Here is an 18,016-nt window from a genome sequence, read left to right as displayed (position 1 = left end):
ATTTCAAGCAATTTCGCTTTTTATTTTCAATGCAAAATGAGCAAGCAAGGTTGGTGTCAGCTGAACCACAGAGGTTCAGTTATGGCATTAGGATACTTTGAACAGTAACCAGACCTCTCAGTTGGTACCTTGCTTATGAATATATCACTAGCTTTCATTCCAGTGGTTATAACTAGTAGTGTTTATATATTAGCTATAACTAACTGTAGTTATTTATACGTCTATACTATATTTTTCCTGGATCGCTTGGCATGTTCTTGAGAATATGCTGGAGACTGCTGAACCAGGCTCATTTTGTAAAGTTTTCTGTTTCTGATATTTGGGAAACTACTCATGAAACGGAATCTGGTTAAAACCCCCCGTAAAGTCAACACACACGTTTGCAGAGAGGAGCTGGGTGGCTCCAAGTTCCACGCTCAGTGCAGTATGCTTTAGGCGCTCCTTCAAGATTGTAACCTCGGTTGCAGGAATATACCATGCTGGGCCCAGAGGTTGTGTTTTCAACTTCAGCTTTCCCATTCAGAAACTCAAGTGGAGCTTTGCACTTGGCCTCTAAAGAGAAAAGAAAAACTCAAATTAAATGCTGCTCCCCACCTGCTGCACAACTTGCTCGGGGTACCTGATGCACCACATGAAATACTACGCCTACTCATGTCAAGGCACTCACTGAAGGAGGAAGACCCTAGAATGAGTAAGTTTTGGGTTAATATGTACAGGCAATTAGAGACCAAGCACTTTCCGGACATTATCCAATTTAATTGTTACAGCTTACTGACCAGATAACATACAGGACACCCAGTTAAATTTGAATATCAGTTAAGTAACAAATGTAATTTTAGAGTAATATGTCCCAAATCTTTCATGGGGCATATTTACTTTGAAAATTATTTAATTAAATTTATTTACTTAATTAAATTTCAAATCTGAAATTTAAATGTTACTTAGCATTCTGTTTCTTTTTTTCCATTTTTAGTTTTTGTGGTTTTTTTGGCTAAATATAGAAACTTTAACTTATAATAAATTGTATGAGGATTTTGCCCCAAGTGAGAAAACTCATATGTACTTTGAGGAAAGTGGGACCATGGATCCTAGAATCTCAATATGTGGGTTTGAATCTTGAGTTTATGATCTTTATGAAAGTAGGGGATGTCTAGTGACCAATTATGGTGACACCTTGCAAGCTTTATGCCTAAGGTCCTGTGTCAACCATGAGCCAGAACTTCACTGTCATTCATGGTCTTGCTTTTGATATTTTCTTCAAAGCTCCCCAAATGATCCCAGTGTTCACCTCGAGTTGGGAGCCACTGGATTAGATGCTAACTGACTCTCTGGGCTTCTTGCAGCTGGTGGAATACACACACACTAGGCCCATGTATCTTAACCTTGACTGTTCCTTGGAATGACCTTGGAGTCTACAAATACATCAATGAGGGGGGGGGAGCACATGGACTCTGGTGCGTGTGGGGGGGACCAACACATGAGGGGTGATCCTGACCCTCTAATCATATGCAGTGGTGTACACCATTGTACCCTCAATAAAACAATAAAAATACATGGATGAGGGATCTCACACCCAGAGCTACCAACTTCACTGATGTAACCGGGCAAGCTCCCTAGGACGTTCCAATGCGTTGATGGCTAAAACCCACTGTCCTAAGGCTGTGCTTCCCTGTCTGTTCTGTGCATAGGAATCATCTAGGGATCTTGTTAATACACAAACTTTGATTAAAAAGGATTTGGATGGAGCCTGAGAATCTGTGTTTCTAACAGGATCCCAAGTACTACTAATGTTGCTGACCAGTGGGCCGTGTTTCAAGAAAGATGGGGTCAAGGAAACCCTACTGATCTGAACAGATTCCCTGACTCTGCCAGATATGAATATTAAAATGTATAATAATTCAGTAATTATATTAAGAATTTTACAAGTCAAGCTGCTCAGAATGAGTACTTCTTTCCTCCAAAATTATATTTTTTATATGCCTAGGAAAAAATGGGTACAATGAAATACATAAAAATATCAGTAGCCTTTATCCCTGAGTGGTGGGATTAAAGCTACTATTTTTCTTATTTGTGTTTTCTAATTTTCTGCAAAGATCTTATCATTTAGAAAGAAAAACACCAAGAACAAATGGATTCACACAGCACTTTCTATTACTGTCATGAATTTCAGAGACAGACTAAATGAACTACTATCTTTGAAACCTGAAATAAACCTGTGGCAAAAGTGTAACAATCCCCTCACCAACACCATGGCAGACATGCATGTTTCCTTTCACATCCCACTTATCTCCCCTGCACAAATATTCACATTGTTTTTGATAACGAAGACTTGAAATTATATATATATACATATATATATGTGTATATATATATATATGTGTGTGTGTGTATATATATATATATATATATATATGTAATCAGGAATGCCCACAAATGCATTTCCATGACATGAAACCTGTCACTTAATGTTTCCTAAAATATTTCTTTAGTATAGCATTTCTACAAGATTTGTAGAAATAAAAATAGTCAGCTTCCATTGAGTTCAACTATAATTTATTCCTTAAAAGATTTAAGATTCTGGGGCCTCCCTGGTAGCACAGAGATTAAGTCTCAGCATTATCACAGTGAAGGCCTGAATTGGAGCCCCAGCCAGGGCGCTGGCCCACATGGCGCAGCAGACCTCTCCTGTGTTGTCCACTGCTCCCCTCAGCAGTGCGTTTCAGTAGATCTGCCTGTTCTGCTCCTTACTCTGTCCTTGTTGAATCTTCTCACCACCTACTGCCTCATAATTCTGGCCTATACCCCAGTTCTTGTATGCATAAATAACTAGAAGTAAATCTTAAAAAATGAGTTCATGCAAAATTCCACAAAAAAATGTGAAAATGCATTTGTTTGACAGCTATGCCTCATCACTTTAAACAGTTGTCAGTATTGGCCAGTTCTGTTACCAAAAAGCAACTCTAAAAGCCAAAACGCTTCCTAATTTATAATTATTTGGGGGGAATAACAGAAAAAGAATGCAAATAAATTAATAGTTAACTAGTTTCTAAACAAAATGTTTGCCATGCCAGAGTCAATAATCATGTACTCTATTTCAATTTAATCATTAACTTCTACTATAATTTTTGATCCTTTTATTAGTTTTTGCCCTTGAGCAAAAGCCTATTAAAAACTGTCATACAGTTTATGGAAGCAAATAAAAATTTCTTAAGAAAAATGTATGAAACATTTCATTCACTTATTTATTTCATTTATTTTTTTTGTATGCATACAGAACTGGGGTTCAGAGATGCAGGTGTGGCGAGAGAATTCACCAGAGATAGGAGGAGGTCAGAACAGGCAGATCAATAAAGAACACTGTTGAGGGCAGTAGTGGGTGAGATAGGAGAGGCCTGCTGTGCCATGTGGATCACCCCTGCTATGGGGATTTGAACTGGCACTAAAGCATTGGCACCCTGCTTGCAGTGTTGCGTACTAACCCATTGTGCCACCAGCGAGGACTGAAACTGATTTATAAAGAGTGGCCACGTATGGCCCTCCCTGGTGGCACAGCAGGTTAAAGCACAGCACTGAGAATTTAAAGCCACTTTCACCTGAGTTCGATTCCCGCCTGCCCCGGAGGTGACCACATGGCGTGGCAGACCTCTCCTGACCCGTCCCCTGCTCCCCTCAGCAGTGTACTTCATTGATCTGCCTATTCTGTTCCCCACTCTGTCTCTGGTGAATCCTCTCACCGCCCCTGAGTCTCTGGCCTGTACTCCAGCTCTGTATGCACAAATAAATCTTAAAAAAAAAAAAAGTGGCCACGTAGTTGCATAGCAACCATGGTACTATGTCCGGTGTGGCTGAGGGTAACTCACTTACTTTTGCACGTTGCTACCCTTCCACTCCATGCTCTGTTCTCCTGACAGACACGTTCCTTGTTTCCCTGTGAACCAATGAAAAAAGGTCACTGACATGATAATAACCCTACAATGAAATGATAATAAGGAATGCAAACAAAGTAATCTTAGCTGTGAACTTGAATCTCTCAGCACTGGAATACTAAATAAAATCATTAGTTTTAAGGACTAGGCTTAGACTTCAAAAATATTTGAAATAATTACTTGCAAATTCACTCTCTGGCTGACTACTGTCACTTAGATTAAGACTGCTTTCTATTTAACTGATGAGCAATTATAATCAATGACAAAGTGACGAAGCAGATTTGACAAGCTAAAGAGGTATATTTGCTTAGTGTTTTTAAAAAATATTTTGAATTGAATTTATTTTTCAGTGTCTGAGAGGTACAGCAAAGCACACTGCATTGGGTTTTTTTTAAGATTTATTTATTTGTACATACAGAACTGGGGTACAGGCCAGAGGTGCAGGGGCGGTGAGAGGATTCACCAGAGACAGAGTGGGGAATAGAACAGGCAGATCGACTAAGTACACTGCTGAGGGGAACAGCAGGTGGGTCAGGGGAGGTCTGTTGCGCCATGTGGATCACCTCCGGGGCACGTGGGGATCAAACTAATGTGGAAGTGGCTTTCAAATCTTAGTGATGCGCTTTAACCCCCTGCACCACCAGGGAGGGCCCTGCATTGGGAGTTTTAAACCCTTGACCATGAAACATGCTAACAAAGCTTGCTGGTATGAGGACTGGATTTCTCAACAGTGTCATTTATCTCTTAAAGATAAACTTACACTATGAATGACTCACACATTTAAAATTTTAAATATTTTGTATAAAATCTTTTGAAAATTTATTTTTCTGCCTTATTAAAAATTATTTATAAATATTACTCAGAATACACCTTTTGTTTATTCTTCACTATTATATAGCCCTCGACTATGTAGGCCATTTGACCCCACAGTTATTGCAGGGATTATGGAGGTAAAGTACTGTTCTCTGATTTTCTTGATAAAATTTTTTGAGTGTACTTCCTCCTATTGCTTATTTCAATCATCATTCTTCCTCATGTTAACACTTTCTCATGTTTGAAATTACTAATCTACTATGGAATAATAAATAAGTACAATTTTGCAATCTTTAAAAAAATTAGGCTCTAAGCAATGTAGTCAGGGGTTTTGTTACAGGGTAGCCCAGAGTGGACCTGGCTGCCTGTCTGTGGGGCCTCACCCACAAGCTCACAATTCAGTTACACTGCAGGTACACACAAAAGGGTCAATAACGGGTTTATTTACAAAAGGGGAAAGGAATAGGAAACAACCCAGGGAAAGAGAGCGGGACACAAAGTAACTGCAATACCTTACAGCTAGGCTGACTGAACACACCGAGTCCGAGTCACGCAGTCAGGAAAGCTGTTTCCCCAGCAAGAGAGAGAGCACGTGAGATGCAATCTCGCCTTATTTATCCCCCAAATGTCCCAGAATTCCTGCTAGCTCCGCCCTTGGGTTCTCGCAGTTCTCTCCCTGGTACTGCTGGGAGTTGTAGTTCCCAATCACTGGAGTAGGGGGTAGTGTCCAGAAAGCTGGAGTAGGGGGTGGAGTCCATAAGACTCTGCAGAGTTCCTTTAGGACATCCTTCCCCTTAACAATTTGACTATATCAAGCATATGAAATTCAGTGTATAGATTTTCTCACTTTATTTTTACTTCTGAGAGCACTTTGGACATTTTATGGGCTGGAGCTCTGTCCTAAATTAGCAAGATACCTAAAAAGGAGTCATTACCTCTACTTTTTGTTTTTTAATCTGGCTTCATAGGCTAAGTCTCCACCCTTATTTTTCTATGCCAGGTATTCTCTCTGAGCTATCATTTTAATTACTGGAAAATCCTTACCTGTAAAAATTCCATTGGTTTTGATCTAAACACACTGGCTTTTCAAGAAAATTACTAGTTTTATAAAATTAAGTGTTACTTTTTTTTTTCAACTGTCTTATGGAAAAATTCAAACACAAAAACTACAACATTAGAAAGAAAAGTACAACAAACTCACATAGAGCCACTGTCAGTTGAAGCAATCAGCTCAAGGCAACCCTGCTTTATCTAAGCCCCACCTAACTTTCCATGAACCCACATTATTTTGAATCAAATCTCAGAAATCAAGTCACCTAGTAGTAAATACTTCAGTTTGCACCACTAGAAAATAAGGGCTTTAAAAACTGTAACCACAATAACATTATCACACAGTTTGCTTTAAGTAGCAAACTGAATATTGACAAAATGTTCAGTTAGTGTTCAAATTTCTAATTTTGCATAACTGTCATAATTTAATTTTTTAAATTTAAATTTAAGTTTAATCAGGACCAAAATCTCAATCACATTGAGATTGGTTTGTTTATCTCCTATGTACCTATTTACAGCAATAGGTCCCTCTTTCCAGTTGATTTGTTTTCTCTCTCCCAGTTGATGTGTTCGTCTCAGAAACTGGAAAACAGGGTCATTTGTCCTGTGGTTACTTCTACAGAGAGGATTTTGCTGATATCATGTAATAAATTCTTCTGTCTTTGATACTAATGGTTAGATTTAGAGCCTTGGTGTGAGTCACACTAATTATTCTTTTTTAGGGGTGGGGAAGACTTCGCAGAAGGAGTTGTATCTTTCCATCCAGGGGAACATAACACCTGGTTGCCTCTATTTGTTCCCTTGCTATTAGCACCCATGATGATGATAACCTAAATCCACTAAATCATATGAGTTGTAAGTTCTGGAACTGAAATGCTATTATAAATTGATTGGAATATTTCTCTAAGAGTAAACCTGCCTTCCTCCATTACTTGGGCACCACTGAGGTAGCACTGAAAAAAAGAATTCTTCCCCTTTTGTTTGGTTATGAAATAACGTGTTTATTCATGAGCCAATTCTAGTGGTTACAAACCAATTTTTTAAAAGTATTTTTAGAATCTGGCATCATTCGTGATGTACATACATAAAGTGATTTTACTGAAGTTAGGAATTATCCTCACTGAATGCTAACATGGGCTTCTGAGTTGTGTGGGCTTCTCCAGCTGGTTCCTGAGTGCTCAGTTTGTAGACTTTGACAGGATCCCTCTTATCGCATGTGACAAGATTTTTCTAAGCTAACTTATTTTTTTTTGTTCAAAACCTAAAATTAGTTATTTTTGCAAGTAACTGGACATTAATATTAAAACAAAATTAAATAATGTAACAGTTTATTTTTACATCATTTTGTGTCTTTTTCCATCTCAGTTCTAATCCTCGTGGATTTCCTATCACCAAGCCACCCGTGTGCCATCACCATAGTCCAGTGAACTCCCCTAACACCCCCATTTCTGATCTCATTTCCCCTCCACCCCGTAAAGTGGCTCCGGTATATAGCTGTTCATTATTATTATTATTTTCTCCCCTGGTCCTTTATACTCCTGCTATGAGTGAAACCATCTGGTATTTTTCTTTTTCTTTCTGGCTAGACATTAATATTTAAAAAAATATTTAAAATATTAATTCTATCACATAGCTTGAGTGAGAGCACTTGCTATAATATTTCCCTGAATTTTGCAGTTAACCTTGGGGTGTTTCTGAAAGCTTTTAAAGTAAATAATTGTACTTACTCAAACTGAATGACTCAGTTTGCTGTATGTTTGCTTAAGTTTGGTATTGCTTTTCTTCAGAATTAATCTTTGTACTCTCACATGGAGAACAACTGTCAGCACAGAAAACCCCTCAGAGCATGAAACCATTCCATGATGAGCCTACCTTAAAAACTTTTTTTTTTTGAGGATATAAAACAAAATACCTATAAGTTTAGTTCTAACTTTCATGAGCCTATTTTATGATAGATCTTTAATTGCATGGCCAGAAAATAATGCAACATGCCCTAGAAATTTAACAGATCAGAAATTTAACTGGTTATGAATACTCTGACAAAACCTACATTTAATACTTTGGCAAAACCACTGCAACAATACAAGAAGGAATTTCCTGAAAAACCAGATGACAACATTATGTAATGTAAAACAGGTCTCTTAACTGTCAAGCTTGATGATGTAATTATGCTTTCAGCACATTAAAGTAAGTAAGGAGACCAAGTTGTGCTGATGGGTCTTTAATATTACAACTCAGGAATGGTCTTGAGACCTACTTGGTATTTAGTTAGAAAAGCTCTGGAGGGCTTTTCAGACCAGACCCGCCATGTGAGAACCTGGCATCTCATCAAGAACCTTCTAACGTATTTCAGCCTATTGCTTCAGGAAATTGAAGCTCGCATATCCAATGGTCACCACCCCAAAGTGACAGATTGATTTCCCTCTTAAAAACAGGAATAAATGGTCAATTGAAGTAACTTATCAATCTTGTGACTTTTGACTTAAATTTGAGACTTATTTTGTTTTTAAAATTGTAAGTCATGTTAAGTATTTATTTGTCAGGGTACAATTGAATAAGGTTAAAAAGTACACCCCTACTCCTCACTCAGGTCGGGGAGGGTGGAAAAGGTAAGGGAATAGATAAGGCCGCTTTGGGGACAAGGCCATCAAGCTGACCATCATGACAAGAAAAACCAGCCCTGCTCCAAGAATGAGGAATCAGAAGCCAGCACACCTTCCTGTGTCAAAGGCCAGCACCAGAGAGCAAACATCCCAGCAGATAACTGGTACAGATTGGCGCCCCAAGTGAGAGAGTCCTTGAAAACAGAATAGAAGAGCCTCAAATCTCCCTTACACACACACACTTCTCCGGTCCCGCCTGCTGCTCCCCTTAATATGTGTTTCAATACATTTGCTTGTTTTGTTCTCCACTTGGTCTCTGGTAAATTCTTTCACCCCCCACCACCAGCCTCACCCTAATCACCCTCTTGAGCATAAAGTGCTAGAGCAAAAAGTAACAGAGTATAAAAGAATCTTTTAGTTCAAAAATTACAGGTGCTAATTGGTATTAATACTAAAAATATTCCCAAGTATACTGAAAACAGGTTAATTAATTCTAGTTAAATAATCTGTTTGATTTACCTCCAGTTCATAGCCAGGTTCACATTGATAAGTAATTGTGCTTTGAAAGCTGTATTCACTGCCAACCACAAATCCATGGTCTGGACTGTCAGGTTTCCCACAAGAAACTGGGCTGCAGGATTCATCAGAAAATGGTGGATCCCAGCTGCCATCAACCTGGATAACAAACAGCAAATCATAGGTTACACTTAGGAGTTAATATGTATGAATCAAGAAGCAGCTAACAGGAAATATGGTAGCCAAATAATACCCAAAACAATAGTAAAAAAGACTTAAACTTTGGTCCTATTCCCACTACTTATTTTCTTTGACCTTAAAAAATGCACATTAATTATTAGATCACCTTAGAGTTACTCTTAAATAATGGCAGACATTTCTTACACATATAGGGTAATCACTTTATTCCTATTTAACCCACACAGCCCTCCCACCCCCCAAGAGTATGATTTCATTATGGTGCCTGAGGATTGGACAACTGGTTGATACATCTAATCTATGACCTATACCAATGCATCCTTGTATTTCACACACTTCTACATTTTAAAGTTATGAGAAACAGCAATTTTTGGGTATATCATTCGGAGCTTAAAAAGATGGCTTCCTTTTCTTTATTCCAACATGAAAACTTGAGAGTATTCTATAATATCATTTGGAGTGGGTCACATGTTAAAAAAATAACAATTATTATATCCATAAATGTATGCATGTATACTACATATACATGTATATATATTTACATATTTCCTGCCACCATAATTAGAGTTAACATTTTCCCAGTCTTTTATTTGATTCATGCTTGTGTGGATAAATATCTAAATAAACATGTAGAGTATATAGTATTATAAATATATTAAATATAAACATAATGCACATTTCATAATTACACTATATATTGCACATAATAGTGAAGACAGAGAATCCCACCTCACAGGTTGACAGGCTGACTCCCTCATAGGTGAACCCTTTTGCACATGACACAGATACTTGCTGATTCACAGTGAAATCGTCCCCATGAACTAGGATGTTTATCATGTTTGCTGGTAGGGGGCATTTTTTTGGACTGCAGGAGATGGTCTCAGGGAACCAATGACCATCTTTCTGACATGTAAATGTGTCAATGTCTGTATCCATCATATAACCTTCCAGACAGCTGCAACAGGAAAGTAAAAGTAAGTGCTGGGAAAAAAGTTACAGAACACTAAGCAATCTATTCTTGGATTTAAGAAACTGTTATAAGGCATTTTATATGCTAAATCATACCTGATTTAAATGTCAAGTGGACAGGATGCTATGCAAAAACACCAACTTAATAATGATAAACAGATCAATCTACACATTTTCCACTACACTACACTGCCTTTTAATTACACCATTTAATTTACTAACACTTACTAAATGGATATAATTTTTAAATTGCAGGCTAGGTAGGAGTCAGAGGTTTGATAAACTTGGAGTGACTTATCTGCTGCTTAGCCAAGAGCTGAAAGATGATGTAATCAACACACAATGAGTATTAACAAACAGGGTAGTTTTGGGAAGTTTTGAGAAGTAGATGACATTGAGACATTTCAACTGAAGTGGATTTCAAAAGCAAGGAGTAATTTTTGTTTATCTTTTCAGAGGCTGATCCACTACTCTTCAGCTTTCTCTTCAAGACCATCTCTTTGGGCCTACTTCCTTCAGCATTCAAGAGAAAACAAAGGTAGGGCTAAGATGTCCACAACAAAGTTCTTAAAAGAGTTGTTGAATTATTAAAAAAAATCTAAGAAGCCAACATAGAAAGGAAAATCCACAAATCCTCCAGAGATGTTAATAAAACCCAGATCAGCTTAGAGGGGTAAGAGATCTTTGACCATTACAGTATTTATTCCAATCAATATTTAATTTAGACATTCATTTTATGTTGTCTCATCTTTTTTAAAACAATGCATTCTAGAGGAGAAGCTTTCAGCAAAAGCAACTTTGTGCATTACTTATCCATATAGCACATACCACAAGTTCCCTGAAGAACAGCTCTCTATTTATAATGGTCCATGAGACTGTATGCTTTTTGACCTGAACTCTATGTGTTTTGCCTTATTTGCCCAATATCTGATTACATGAATATAACCACAAAATGATGTCATAAAGAATTTGGCCACCATTTTGTCTTAAAAAGAGGCCTGGTGATTCAGACGACACTAAAGCTCTCTAGAAGATCTTGCTGTTTCATGAAGCTCAACAGAATATGACAATCACAATAACTGTATCAGGAACTACAAACTGAAAATATTGGAATTTATTTTACAGCCAAAGGAGTTTTACATAATTACAGGTAGAAGAAAGCCAAGCATTAATAGCTTTAGGTTTTAGAGAACAGTCCAGAGAGGATGTTTTCTTCTTAAATTAGCTAAAATTCTCCCTTAGCACTTTTCATTTAAAAACCCTCTTGCCTGCACTCCTCAGAGACTGGAGAGCTAAGAACTTACCTGATTTTCACTTTACTTTCATAGGTGTGTACCTCTCCAGCAGCGATGGCATTGGCGACAGACGGTGGGGGTCCACATGACAAGGGCTCACAGACTGGATAGGGCTGACCCCATGTCCCTTTCTCGGTACAAACCAAATCTGAACCTCCTTGTATGACATACCCAGATCTGCAATTATACGTTATCCCCTTTTCTCCCAAAGAGCTGCTCTCACTGATGAATGCATTTGGTATGGCTGGAGGAGAACCACAGAGAGCGTGTTCACAGCGGGGGAAGCCAGAGCTCCACTGGCCATTGGCTTCACAGGTAATTTCAGAAAGTCCCAGGAGTTTGAAGCCTTTGAAGCACTGAATCTGAGCTGCCTTTCCACAACCAAAGTCTGTCCCATTGACAGCTCCATTTTGAATAACTGGTGTGGAACACTTGCAGGGCAGGCAGGAAGGTGGGCTGCCACTCCAGGAGTTATTGGAGAGACACTTCCTTGAAGGACTTCCATGGAGCTTATAACCAGGAAAGCACTGATACTGTAGGTACCCTCCATGATAGAAGGAAAATCCATTAGGGAAGCCATGAGCCAGATCCCCAGGAGGGCCGCAGCTGACAGGTTTACAGAGAGGAGCCTCTGCATCCCAGTTACCATCAGATTGACAGGTGAGTTTTGAAGCACCATGCAACATGTAGCCTTCTTGACAGTGGAAAACCACTTGCTTCCCGAAACCATAGTCCAGACCTTCCATCACCCCATTTTCCACCTTTGGTGGGGAGGCGCATCTGATAGGTATACAGATGGGGGTGATTCCACCCCAACTTCCATCAGCAAGGCAAACACGGTTCCTGGCTCCCTCGAGTGAGAACCCTGAATTACATGTATACTCAATCTCTTTTTGGAATGTATACTCATCTCCTTTCACCTGGCCATTGGCTGAGACTGGGGGTGAACCACAGTCCACAGGATTGCAAATTGGCTCACTCCCATCCCAATTTTTATTTTCCTGGCATGTTCTCTTCTCACTGCCATTCAGTACATATCCAGGATCACACGTGTAATGCAACACACTCAGGAATGTGTAGTTACTTCCTTTGATGGACCCGTTCATAATTGAATTGGGTTTGGGGCATGAAATGGCCTCACACTGTGGAGAAACACCACTCCACTCTCTATTCTGTAGACACAACCTTATGTTGGAACCTACCAGAATGTGTCCGGGTTTGCAGTTATACTGAATAGCACTGCCCATAGTAGTCTCTGTGAAATGCAAAAAGCCATTTTCAGGAGCAACAGGCAAGTCACATTCAATTGAAATACAGGATGGTGCACTGCCATTCCAAGTCCCATCTTCCTGGCAGGACAGCGTAGGGTTCCCCAAAAGTTCATACCCTGGGTTGCAGGTATATAAAACCATGGTACCATATAGAAAGTTTGCTGAATGTGTAGTAGAAGATCCCTTTGTGTTTTCCCAGGGTTTAGTCACTGCTCCCAGATGATGAGGTGGTGGAGGAGTCAGATATGGAACTTCCATCATGTCATCTTCTTGGTCAAAATATCCCTGACCATCATTGACCTTAGTACAGTCTCCAAAGTCTATGTGAGGAGGGAGACCACAGTCTATGGGGACACATGTGGGGATGGAGCTGGACCATCCTCCCTCTTCACAGGTCTGCATGGCATGACCAGACACCTGGAAGCCAGGGAAACAGCTGTAGATGATCATGGCACCATAACTGTAATCTGCACCTTCTACAAAACCATTATCAATGGGTTGTGGGGGATCGCAGTGGATGGCACTGCAAGATGGGACCTCCACATCCCAATCACCAGTTTCTAAACAGGTCAAGGCTTTGGGACCTTCCAGCCTGAAGCCTTGGTCACAAGAGTATGTGATGGTTTGCCCATAGTGTAGGTTTGTATAGGAGAATTTGCCATTCAAGATCTCTTTGGGCTTTGGACACTCAATGGGTTTGCACGTTGGTTTTCCTCCAAGCCAATGACCATTTTCTCCACAAAGAGTGGTAGTGTTTCCCACCAATTCAAAGCCTGGTTTGCAGGTGTAGAGAGCAGTGCTGAGATAGGCGAGACCTTGCACATCGATGATGCCATTGAGGATCTCCTCAGGCTGGGGACATTCCACTGGAATACATTCTGGCAGCGGAGAGCTCCAGGAACCATCAGCTTGGCAGACAGTGGAAGGATCTCCCCTTAGAAAAAATCCGTCCACACAAGAATACTTGACAGTACTGCCGAAACGAAGAGCAGAAGAAGGAGCAGGGACACCAAAGGAAATTAAGGGAGGCGGGAGGCAAAGAACCATCTTACAAACAGGAAAAGAATCATTCCATTGCTGGGAGGGCAAGCATTTCAGAGCAGCGGGGCCCTGGAGGGCATGCCCTTCCTTACAGGAGAACATCACCACTCCCACCTCCGTTGTCAACTCCTTCAATACCAGCTGGTTTTCCAACAGGGGTGGCTCTGGGCACTTGGCTGGCACACACTTTTGGTTTGGCTTCTTACTCCATTTGCCAGATTTTTGGCATGTCCAAGAATTATCACCAATGAGCTCATAACCCTCATTACAGAAAAACTGAACCTTGGACCCTACTTCGAAATTTTCTCCTTTCATGAAGCCATTCTGGATTGGGGGAGGTTTCCCACAGTTGAGAGGGATGCAGGACAGAGGGGATTCGCTGTGCCAGTGGCGATTGGCTTGGCAGACAAACACAGGGCTTCCAACCGACTTATAGCCTGGGTTGCACCGATATCTCACTTCACTCTCAAAGGTCCGGCCAGTGGTGTGCTGCATTTCAGGGAAGAAATAGTTAAGTACAATTTATACTACAGCTAGTATAATGAACAAATGCACTAAATAGTATTTTTTTTAAAAGAGAACTATATTAAAATGAACCCATTAAGCCTAGGCACCTGAAGATTTATGTTTTTTTTGTTTTCACTATGTCTATATGCCTACTCAATTTTTTTATGGATGAAAAGGAGATTAAATTAGGTCATTCCTGCAGCAGAAATGTTTATTGCAGTGTTGATCCCATAAGAGTAGAGGATCAATTATCTCTAAATCAACTGATGCAGTGATACCAACAATTATAAATTACTTGGTAAGTTCAAAAAGTCTTTCTGATCAAGACTGTAGCAATGCTGTAGTTGCTGTGATTTGTTGTTTTAATCACAGAAAGGGAAGCACACACTCAGATCTAACCTATAACTCTGTGTTAATATTGCTTGATAGTGAAAACAAACAAACAAACAAAAAAACCCAAATGAAACATTTTTCATAGAGTCTTAAGAGCACTGTCAACTTTATGTTCACTTTTTACATACTTACAGAAAACTCTACTATTATAACATGAGGGTAGAAGATAAAAAACAATTATTTCACTTTTTAAGCAAAAACTTAATATCTTGGTCTCATTATACATGTAAATAAGTGTACAATATAATAATGGGTATTTTCAGGCAGTACAAGAACAGAATTAGTGTTGAGAACTGTGAAAAGATGCCCAGGATCCTTCAGTGGTAAAGGTGACATCTGGCTGCCATGCTGTAGTGGACTTCTTGGATTGGGGACATAATTATTTGTGTTTTGTTGACTTATTTATTGCTTGGGTGCCCATGTGCATGTAAATACCATGCCATCACAGGCCTAACCTGCACTGCTAAATACTACATCTCTAATGCTCAACTTTTAACCCCAGACATACTTGTTAGGTGAACAAATGAAGACAGGCTCCTTAGCTATAACATACACCTTCTTCCATTGAAAAGCTAACAGGTACACATCAAAGTCTTAAGTAAAAGGCCTTTACTGTCCTTTTGCTGTTGTTTTTGAATATAAAGGAGAAAAGCAGACTGTGTATGTATATATGTGTGTGTGTGCGTGTGTGTGTGTTAAAGGCTTAAAGAGAGGATCACCTGTTTAAAATAGTCCTTAATTTGGGGAAGCAGGTTTTTATGAAAGACTTAATAAAGAAATGAATGTTAGTTTGAAAGCAGGGCCCATGTAGGTTTGATGCAACCCTTTGTCCATCGTGGTAAAATTACCTGTAGCTCAACTGAAAGATCACTGTAAAAACTGCATCATAGTGCATTAGTGGTTTACCCTATCTTTCAGAAATGGTAACAGATTTCTCTAGATTCCATTTAGACTTTTATTTCTATAAAATAAAGTATATACCCATTTTGGAATATCTTCTTCTCTAAAGCAAAATAGCATTTTATTAAAATAGTTTTATTCTAATTTTATATGGAGGGTTAAGATGTTCCTACAAATTGCTTCCAATGTCTAATTTGAATATTAACAATTTGCAATGTCTATCAAAATGTCTCCACTAGTGACTACCAATAGATTTGCTACTTGTGTTTCACAGCAATTAACCTGTTCCCTGCTCCTGCTGAATCTCCAGATAGCCACAATAAGCTGGTCCTGTAAATGGTGAAGGCCACAGACTGCTTGCTTATTGGTCTCTTACCTCCAGGAAGCCATTCTCAACCTTGGGTGGCTCATTGCAAGATACAGGATGGCATGTGGGTATGGGGCTACTCCACTGCCCTGTGGCTTCACAGGTGCTCTTCTTCTCCCCTTTGATGTAGAATCCCTTGTTGCAGCTGTAAGCCACCATGGCCCCAAAACTGTAGTTCGATCCACTTGCATAGCCATTCAGAATGTTCGGTGGCTCTCCACACCGCACGGGGATGCACTGGATGGACATGGGGGAAGGGTTCCACTGCCCGCCTCTCAGACATTCAATCTTTGCTGACGTGTTCAGTACGAAACCTTCCATGCATTTGAAGGTCACAACTGAGCCTGCGGCAAATTTCGCTTTGCTCATAGATTCCAAAATGCTGTAAGATACAGATGGGGGTTTTTCACAGAAATGAGCTATACAACGAGGCATAGCTTGACCTTCTGGGGGAACCCACTTGCCCTGGGCATTGCAGAGGAGCTGGGAATTGTCTGCCAGGCTGTAACCATCTGCACAGTAGTAGAATGCAATGTCTCCAAATAACCGATGGGCAGTCTCTGGGGAGGCGTGTTCCACATTGGGGGGCTCATCACAGGACACAGCCAGACACTGCTGGTTATGCGCACTCCACTTGCCATTGGCCAGGCATTCAATGGTGTCAGGGCCAGCCAGCGTATAGCTATGAGATTGGGGAGAAAGAACAATAACTAGGTGTCATGTTAAGAAAGGTGTCTGCATCTTCTTATGATATTCAGCTTCCAAAACCTTTCCAACCATGATTTTAGTTCTATTCTTCATTCTATAAAATAACAGTCACAATTTGAAACTGAGTTTATTACTTGAGATATATAGACATCTACCTTGATATTAATATTAATTAAGGCTTGTTCAGGAAGGGAAGTGGATTTAAGAATTCTGCTTTACATTTGAGGAAATCTAAAAATTGTTACATATTTCTTTCAAAATAAAATCAAGGCATCAGCTATGATCCTGTGTGTGTCTAATCAAAATAGGAATCTACCTTTCTTTGGAAGGTTTTAGTTTGGTGATTTTATCACTAGTCCTTGAAACAAGCTACCTATGTTGACACCACATTGGTTGACTGCATATAATTCACAGTTACATTCAATGGACTTTGAATCAGTGATTGGAATGTCAAGTCTCATTATTTTCCAAATCCCAAACCATGTGGTTAGTGTTTTAAAATTGTGTTCTACATATAGCTCTGCTATTCTACTAATATAAATACATTTTGCTTAATAACTCCGTGTGTCTTCAAGGTGTCGGCTTATCTATGCTGACAGATTGATGACTCACAAAAATCTTGAATTATTCCAAGTGCTCTCTCATGAAGTAAAACAAAATACTATGATGTGCAGCATTAGAATAATTACTCTTGAGTCATTCATGTTTCAGTCTCACTGTTACTGAAGGGAAAGAGGATGGCATTTTAAAGGAACATGTGACATTGGATCAATCTATCATTTTGATACTAATTAAGGGTAATGGGAATAAAATAATTTGACACCTAACTTAATCCTGTTTAAACATATTAATTACTTCATTTTTTACAAATGACTGAAAGGTGGTTTAGATGGGCTCAAAATGACGGTTTAGATCAGCCAAGTACAGAGTCACATGTAAGCAGCCAGCAGAATTGGGAACCAAATTTGGTTTATTGTATTCTAATATAGTTTCTCCATGACACTGCTCTCTCTTCCTACAAAATGAAGTAGGACAGATCACATTTTATGAATGTCCTGTTTCCCCAGGCTCTGTATTGCAGAGTCATGAGTACTCACTATGTGACCCACCTACCCTTCAGCAAAGATTCTTAAATTATTAAGAATAATTATTATTAACAAACATTTCTCCCAAGCTTCCTTTTAGAAATGGAATAAGTGACTATGGTGTTGTTGGCATTCCTTTACTCTGGCAAGATTTATGAATCTACCAGAAACAGAGAGAACAAAGAAAAAACGAGAGCCTCAGCAGAGATGCAACCTCCTCCCTAGGGCCATATATCATGCTATGGGTGGAAGTGATTTCCAAACAAATGCTCGGAGTTGTCCCCATCACCGAGGGCTTTCAGTCAGGTCTGCTGCAGTTCACTGTTTTGAATAAACTAAATTCTTTGTATAAGAATCTATTTTTTGCAGCACAG

At 39.4% G+C, this 18,016-nt stretch overlaps 1 protein-coding gene across 1 annotated transcript in view; it reads right to left on the bottom strand.

Moving 5' to 3' along the window:
- SVEP1 (sushi, von Willebrand factor type A, EGF and pentraxin domain containing 1) overlaps nt 1-18,016 on the bottom strand; it is a 146,495-nt gene that overhangs the window by 20,938 nt on the left and 107,541 nt on the right. The window contains exons 37-42 of the mRNA XM_004677442.2: nt 15,859-16,531; nt 11,380-14,171; nt 9,836-10,061; nt 8,912-9,067; nt 3,865-3,928; nt 379-552 (exon numbers count right to left, since the gene is read on the bottom strand). Coding sequence (XP_004677499.1) covers nt 379-552; nt 3,865-3,928; nt 8,912-9,067; nt 9,836-10,061; nt 11,380-14,171; nt 15,859-16,531 — 4,085 coding nt within the window. The remainder of the gene's footprint in view (nt 1-378; nt 553-3,864; nt 3,929-8,911; nt 9,068-9,835; nt 10,062-11,379; nt 14,172-15,858; nt 16,532-18,016) is intronic.

The sequence above is a fragment of the Condylura cristata genome, unplaced genomic scaffold, assembly GCF_000260355.1.
Source record: "Condylura cristata isolate star-nosed mole 26May11 unplaced genomic scaffold, ConCri1.0 scaffold00006, whole genome shotgun sequence".
NCBI classification, from domain to species: domain Eukaryota; kingdom Metazoa; phylum Chordata; class Mammalia; order Eulipotyphla; family Talpidae; genus Condylura; species Condylura cristata.
The sequence above is the reverse complement of the archived record's forward strand: the minus strand, read 5'-3'. Positions and strand labels throughout refer to the sequence as shown.